The following is a 7,660-nucleotide window of genomic DNA, read 5'->3' as shown; positions in this document are numbered from 1 at the left end:
ATGCAGAGTCATGCTGGAGACATACATGGGTTTCCTCATTTTCACACTTAGATTGCTAGGTTAGATCAAAGCTAAGTTCTAATTCCATTTAGTTTTATGGAATAATCAGCCTTCTCTCTTTCCTGACCAGTTTCCAATTATTTAGTCTTTTTTCTCTAAAATCCATGGAGCAAAGTTAAGCACTATCTTCCCTCTAATTTCATAGCATATTTGAAGGAGCTTTGTAGGGAATGGAGCAGGATGACAGAGTACCAAGCATGAAAAAGGCTAGGTTCTTGAATTGTATTTGCCTCATGCTAAATTATTTGGGGAATGCTGCAGTCATTATTATTCGAGAGTAAAGTGACACTGGAAAACAACATATTTTCTTCAGGTTAATCATTCAGATTTATTTTAAAAAGGAGAAGAGAGTTCTTTTGTTGATTTTATAGTAAAGGCAATAGCGATTTCTTTGGCTAATTCATGCAATCCTTGAGTAAAATTTAAACCTCAGTTGCTTTGGTAGGATTTAAAGGAGTAGGACACATGTGAATACAATGATATGAGATATGTGTAATTCTGAATAATAAAATAAAGATTAAGATGGTAATTTTGGTCCCTCAAGTACTGGTATTTAAACTTTAAAAATCAATCAAGAGAGAAGATTAAGTGGTGTTTCTTTGGTACTAAAAATGTAAAGCTAAGACCAAATTGTTCTATTTTCACAGATATAAGATATAAAGAATGATATTTAAAGACATTAAAATGGCTATTAAATTCTCTTCAGTTTGCAAAGAATCTCCTATGAAGTACACTTAGAAGAAATCCCTGAGAACATTAACTACTCTCTTAGTATCTTCCTTCATAAACAAAGAACAACTTAAAAGCTTTGCAAGACATAGAAACACACCACTTAGCAAAAGCAGTATCTGCGTATAAGACTCCTTCCATTGTGCTTGTAAATTCGGCCACCAAATATGTAATAGGAGAAACAATAGGTTCACAAAATTAAAATATGATATTTAGACACATTAACCGTTCCTAGGTAAATCCAAAAACCACTGTCTTATGGTGTCTCTGTTTTGCCTTAACCACTCGATATTGTTCTTCACTGTTTCCAGCACTTGCTCCCTAGGTGTTTCTCCTGCTCCAGCATCTGGATATTTTTTAAAAAAGCTCTCCATCTAGAAAAGAGAGGGAAATAATTAAGAAAGTCATTTTCAGCCCAGTTAGTCTTCAAGGCTTTTATTTACAAACTGGATTTGTTTCTTTCGTCCCTGGAAATTCATTATCATTGCACAGCAGTGAGTTACATGTCCTGGTGCATCGTTGAGACTGAGCCCGTCTCTCAGATTGGCAATCATTACCCATGGCTTTTGGACTTTTGGCAGCATGTCGGGTCCAGAGAGGCTCTGCCATCTTGGGGAAGGACAGCAGCGCACTAGCGGCTGCGTGCCCCTCTGTACTCCTGCTGTTTCTCTATTTTCTGTGCATTCACCAGCATGGTCCCTGGAAAACCCGATCTGTGGGATGTGGGCTTTGCTTAGCCTTTCACTTCAGCAGTTGGGAATATTTTAATATACTTTCAGTTGCCTTATTAAGGCCTCATAATAACATCTCTGTTAACCTTGGTTCTCTCTTTTGTCTTTCTTCCAAAATCCTCCCCCAAAGTCAATCATAGTAGTGTTTGCCACTTATAAAAATAAGAATTATTTTGTTCAGAAGAATGTTAACATTCCAATGTAATATACGGAAAATTCATACAATCTCAATTTTCCAATATTAATAAGCATTTTCCCCCCTGGAACTGAGATGTTTGAAACCTAAATGTCTTTGAATTCCAAAACTATGAATTTTGAAAGGAATCAAATCGTGACTATCTTATTCTAGGTTACATTTACGAGGACAGGGGAGACATACCGTCCACACTTTGGTAAGCTGAAAGGTCTCACGTAGCCTTCTAGGCCTTTTAAGGCCTTAGCTTTCTCAACTTTTACACTTTGTTTCTTGGTTATTTGATTTGTTTTCAGTTTAGAAAAAATAGGTCTACATTTAATTAGATATAAGAATTATTTCTTTCTCCTTGTCGTCTGAGATCTGAATAGAGAAAACACCATTTCCATTTGAAAAAAAAAAAAAGTTTGATTCTGTTCTTCCCAGACAAGTATAGAGTGATTTAACTTCATACCTGCCAGAGCTGTAGTTCAGTGTTGAAAGGTTCTGCTATTGTGACAATCCTGCCAAGGTTTCTGTCGTTGAGAGTGTACCTGGAGAGAAATTTCAGGAAGTAAGAGGGAATATAAGTGCCTCGAACTTTAAATCCTTTCTCTAGACATGGACATTTCCTTTTGATTTTGTGGGTTTTTAAAAACAGTAATTTTTTTTTAGGGGCGCCTGGGTGGCTCAGTCGTTAAGCGTCTGCCTTTGGCTCAGGGTGTGATCCCGGAGTCCTGGGATCGAGCCCCACATCAGGCTCCTCCACTGGGAGCCTGCTTCTTCCTCTCCCACTCCCCCTGCTTGTGTTCCTTCTCTCGCTGGCTGCCTCTCTCTCTGTCAAATAAATAAATAAAAATCTTAAAAAAAAAAAAAAACAGTAATTTTTTTTAAAGTAACCAAAACACAGTAAGTAAACACATTTAATTTAAAATTTCTATTACAGGAAAAATCTTAGTACATCCTTCAGCCCTTTTGTATACAGAGCCACAACACCGTCCCAGATGTGGTGACTGCTGGTGGGACTCCCCCAATCTGTTCTTTTATCCTGCACACATGAGAACCCAGATAGAGATTACATTTCTCCACCTCCCTCACAACTACGTGCAGACGGGAGGCTCTGTTCTTATCAGCGGAACAGGAGCAGAAGCGCCACATTCATTCTCTGCCTCCTTGCTTAAGTCAAGGAAAATTGCTTGCCTTGGACTTCTGGTTTTTTCTCCCCTTCTTCCAAGCTTCAACCACACCGACAGGATAAGGTCCTAGGCCTTATGGGGCAGAACGCTTTAACAATTTGGAGTGCTCACTTCAGTAGACTAACATGAGTGAGAAATAATTGTGTAAGTCCTTTAAGCTGCTGTATTTCTGTGTTTCCCATACAGCGGAGTAGCTCTAGTCACCTTTACCCTGATAAATCCTCCACGCATCTTACCACAGGTACAGAAATTTGAACATAAGCTATTTATTCTTCCTCCAAAAAGCTTTATTAGCTACTTGCATACTGTATTTGTCTGTATCAGCCTATATGATCCATATTAGGCTACGCAAAGACACTTGAAGCTAAGTGCAAAGATAAGACTTTAGAGATGATACTCTATTCTTGTCCCTGTCGTACTTTCTCTCTTAAAGAGCAAGAATCAGAAATTTTCTAACAGACCATAATACAAATAATTGTGTTACAGATAAAAATCTCATTGCAACCAATCACAGTGTGAGAAAAACAACCACAAGAAGTATGTATTGACTTTGAACCACCGGAATGCCATGGAAGGATAAAGAACACATATTGCTGTAGGAGAGGTAAACAGCAGAAGAAGAAACTTTACATTTAAAAATTATCACATAACAAAAGCAGAAGCCATGGAGATAAAAGCTAATAAAGTTTGTTGTGTGTATTTTTAAAATTTTTGTACTAAAAAGCTCATAAAATTAAGTCAAAATTCATTTTTTTATTGTGAAAAGAGCAAATATTTTCACTATACAAAGAACACTTACCAATTGGTAAAAGGGAGAAATATGCCAATGTGAAATTATCAAAGAAATGAATCAGCAGTTTGCAAAAGAAACATAAAGAGAAAATGTACCAATGGGAAAAAACAGGAAATGTTCTAATAATTAACCATGATTTTCAGTGAACTAGGTCCAGTGCTCACTCTTAAAACAGACACCATTGAATTGAAATTCACCATGTCTTTCCTCTTTAATGTCTTAGTAGTCTAATGTAAGCAGTTTCCCTTTACTTAATGTCATCAGTCATTATCCCAAATATAAGACTCTGAGGCGTCTATTCTCAATGCTGTCCCAATAATGTATATGCTGTACTTCCTCGCCCTTGACAGACTCCGACATCTCCCAATCTCTTGATCCCTTCCACCTAGCCTTCTGGAACTATCCCTTTCCAGGGAATATTTCTTCTCATTTCGATAATGTTTATTTTCCCACATCCTTCAGAAAAGCAGGTCAGAAATGGAGTTAATGTGCTCATTCTCCCATTGTGGATTACAGACCATTATTTCTCCACTCTTTTTAAAAACCTCTGTTCCTGCTAGTTATCCCCCCTCATCTAATTTATGCACCTGACTCCTAGTCTTTCTCTCTACTCCAAGCTGTGATTTCAAGGTCCACATCGATGACAAATACAACATCTCAGCTCCTTAGTTTCTTTACATTCTCATTCTTAATGATATCTTTACCTTGGCCGCCAATTCCCACGATCATACCTTACGATCATCCATAAGTACACTGTCTCTAAAATTGTTCATTCATGCACCCTCCATGATAAAATTTACCTGTCAGTTTTCACTATGACCATTCTCTGACTTTATCTGGATTTCTGGGCCATTGACCATCCCTATCCTTACTTTCTCCTGGACCATCAGCTCTTCCTTTTCTTGCATTGTTTCCTTATATAGTTTAGATTTCATGGTATGCCACTTTCAATAACATTTTTTTTTCCTAAGCCGTAAACTCCCTTACAGTTCAACAACTTGTTTCTAGCAAAACTTCAGTTTTGGATGAAATCAACTGCCCATTTCCTCTGTGTTTGCTAATCTGTCCAGGGAGGTCACCCAACTTTTTCCAAAAGGTTTCATGACAAATTCGTGAGTACCAATCTTAAATGGACCCTCCATGTTGACAGTCCTCCTACATTACCCTGGTCAGTTCATTCTCTTAATCCCTGAATTACTTTTTTCAAGTTTTTCACTCTCTTCCAACCTCCAGACATCTTCCTGCTTCCCTCCTTCTTCAACAAAGATGACTTTGTCTTCTAATTTACAGAGAAAATGCATAGTAACTCCTATATCTTTTAGTTTACAAACATACAAAGATACCTATTTTTCTTCTATCATCTGTGCATTGTCTCCAATTTCTCCCCACTAGCTCTCTCTCTCTCTTTTTTTTTTTTTTTAAGATTTTGCTTATTTATTTATTTGACAGAGAGAGCACGAGGAGGGAGAGTAGCAGGCAGAGCGAGAGGAAGCAAGCCCCTTCACTGAGCAGGGAGCGCAATGAGGGGCTTGATCCCAGGACCTTAGGATTATAACCTGACCCGAAGGCAGACGCTTAGCCGACTGAGCCACTCAGGCACCCCTCTCCCACTTTCTTAAAAATTTTATTTTTAAAAGAATCTTTTCTGTCTTACATATTAAATCTCTCATTCTTCACTGGGTCTTTCTCATCAGCTTTAAAATATATTAAACATATTAAAACTATCTTCCACAAAGAAAAAAAATTTCTCTTCCTTGATCTGGCATCTCTCTTAATATCCTTTTTCTCACCTCTCCATTCATAGTCAAACTCTTCGAGAGAGTTCTCTACATTTAATATCTTCATTTCCTCTCCAGTGATTGATTTATTAATTTGATTCAATTTAGGTTCTGCCACCATCACTCCACTGAAAAATTCTTTCTAGAGTTACCAATAGCTTCTTTTTTTAAAAGATTTTATTTAGGGGCGCCTACGTGGCACAGCGGTTGAGCGTCTGCCTTCGGCTCAGGGCGTGATCCCGGCGTTACGGGATCGAGCCCCACATCAGGCTCCTCCGCTATGAGCCTGCTTCTTCCTCTCCCACTCCCTCTGCTTGTGTTCCCTCTCTCGCTGGCTGTCTCTGTCTCTGTCGAATAAATAAATAAAATCTAAATAAATAAATAAATAAATAAATAAATAAATAAATAAATAAAAGATTTTATGTAGGGGCGCCTGGGTGGCACAGTGGTTAAGCGTCTGCCTTCAGCTCAGGGCGTGATCCCGGCGTTATGGAATCGAGCCCCACGTCAGGCTCCTCCGCTATGAGCCTGCTTCTTCCTCTCCCACTCCCCCTGCTTGTGTTCCCTCTCTCGCTGGCTGTCTCTATCTCTGTCTAATAAATAAATAAAATCTTTAAAAAAAAAAGATTTTATTTATTCATTTGAGAGAGAGAGAGGCAGAGAGAGCACAGCAGGGGGAGAGGCAGAGGGAGAGGGAGAAGCAGACTCCCCACTGAGCTGGGAGCCTGACAGGGGGCTCCATCCCAGGACCTGGCAATCATGACCTGAGCCGAAGGCAGACGCTTAACCATCTGAGCCACCCAGGAGCCCCTAGAGTTACCAATAGCTTTTATGCCAATAAATCTAATGGGCACTTTCCTGTCTTGGATTTACTCAAATCTTAAGTAGCATTTGACAAGGGACTATAACTTCCTTGAAGTTATCTTCACTTCAACATCTCAAAAGAGACTCAAAGGCATCATAAATAGAAAACTGAATTCATTGTTCTCCCTTATCTTTTCTAGAAATCCAGGCATTATACTTGTCACCTCACTTCTGTCCTATTTCTAATGTTGTTCTTACCTCTTCATTTTCATTGTTATATCCAGAGTCCAGTCTACCACTATCTTTTGTTGGGACTGCTAATAGCTCTCTAACTGCTTTTCCAAATTCACTCTGGTCCGCATTTAAGTCTGTGCTTTACCACCAGAGTTTTCTTTTCAAAGTAAAATCAATCATTTCACTTTCTTACTTAAAACCCTTTAGTGATTTAGCACTGCCCTTATAACAACAGCCCAAATCTTAACTGACCCTGCAAAGGTTGTCCCTCCTCTTTTCTCTTTTCTGATAGAAGGTATTCGGCCAGGAATGCTTCACCTCCTGTTCACCTAAATAACTCCTGCTCTTCCTTTAGAATTCAGTTCAACCCTCACTTCCTTAGGGAAGCCCTTAATGTCCAAATTCTCTTGACTTGGTCAGTTTCCCTTTTACACTCTTTCAGTGTGACTGGAACCTCTTCTATTTGTAATTATTACAGTTTGAAGTGTACATGTATTTGTGTGATTCTTTAATTAATATTGGTCTCCATTACCAGACCCTAAGGTCCATGACAGAGATCCAAGTCTGTTTCTATTATATCTTCAATGTCAAGCACAGTGCCAGGCTTATAGTAGATGTTATACAATACTTACTGGATAAAAGGATTATAATTTAAAATGAGATATCAGTTTTTATACACTCAATTAGCAAGGATATTTCTTTTTTTCTATAAGTTCTAGTTAGCTGACATACAGTTCAGTATTGGTTCAGGAGTAGAGTTCACTGGTTCATCATTTGCACATAACACCCAGTGCTCATCATAACGAGTGCCCTCCTTAATACGCATCACTCATCTATCCCATCCCCCTCCCAGCTCCCTCCATGAGCCCTCGGTTTGTTCTCTATAGTTAAGAGTCTCTCATGATTTGTCCCCCCCCCTTTTTCCCCTCCTGAATGTTCATCTGTTTTGTTTCTTAAATTCCACATGTGAGTGAAATCATACGGTACTTGTCTTTCTCTGATTGACTTATTTTGCTTAGCATAATACACTCTAGTTCCACCCAGGTCATTGCAAATGGCAAGATTTCATTCTTTTTGTTGGCTGAGTAGTATTCCATTGTATATATATATATATATATATATATATATATATATATATATATATATATATATATACCACCTCT

At 38.4% G+C, this 7,660-nt stretch overlaps 1 protein-coding gene across 2 annotated transcripts in view; it reads right to left on the bottom strand.

Annotated features, from left to right (window-relative positions):
• Nucleotides 1–361: 361 nt before the first annotated feature.
• Nucleotides 362–7,660, bottom strand: part of ENPEP (glutamyl aminopeptidase) — an 82,040-nt gene continuing 74,741 nt past the window's right edge. Inside the window, exons 19-20 of one of the 2 annotated variants that reach the window (XM_045799152.2) lie at nucleotides 2,168–2,246; nucleotides 362–1,163 (exon numbers count right to left, since the gene is read on the bottom strand). In XM_045799152.2, coding sequence (XP_045655108.2) covers nucleotides 1,011–1,163; nucleotides 2,168–2,246 — 232 coding nt within the window. In that variant the 3' untranslated portion in view covers nucleotides 362–1,010. Of the gene's footprint in view, nucleotides 1,164–1,852; nucleotides 2,077–2,167; nucleotides 2,247–7,660 lie in introns of those variants that run through there. The other variant, XM_087866397.1, reaches the window with a different exon arrangement.

The sequence above is a fragment of the Ursus americanus genome, chromosome 13 (assembly GCF_024610735.1).
Source record: "Ursus americanus isolate L20-20 chromosome 13, mUrsAme1.1.p, whole genome shotgun sequence".
NCBI lineage: Eukaryota > Metazoa > Chordata > Mammalia > Carnivora > Ursidae > Ursus > Ursus americanus.
This window is presented reverse-complemented; position numbering and strand designations above follow the sequence as displayed.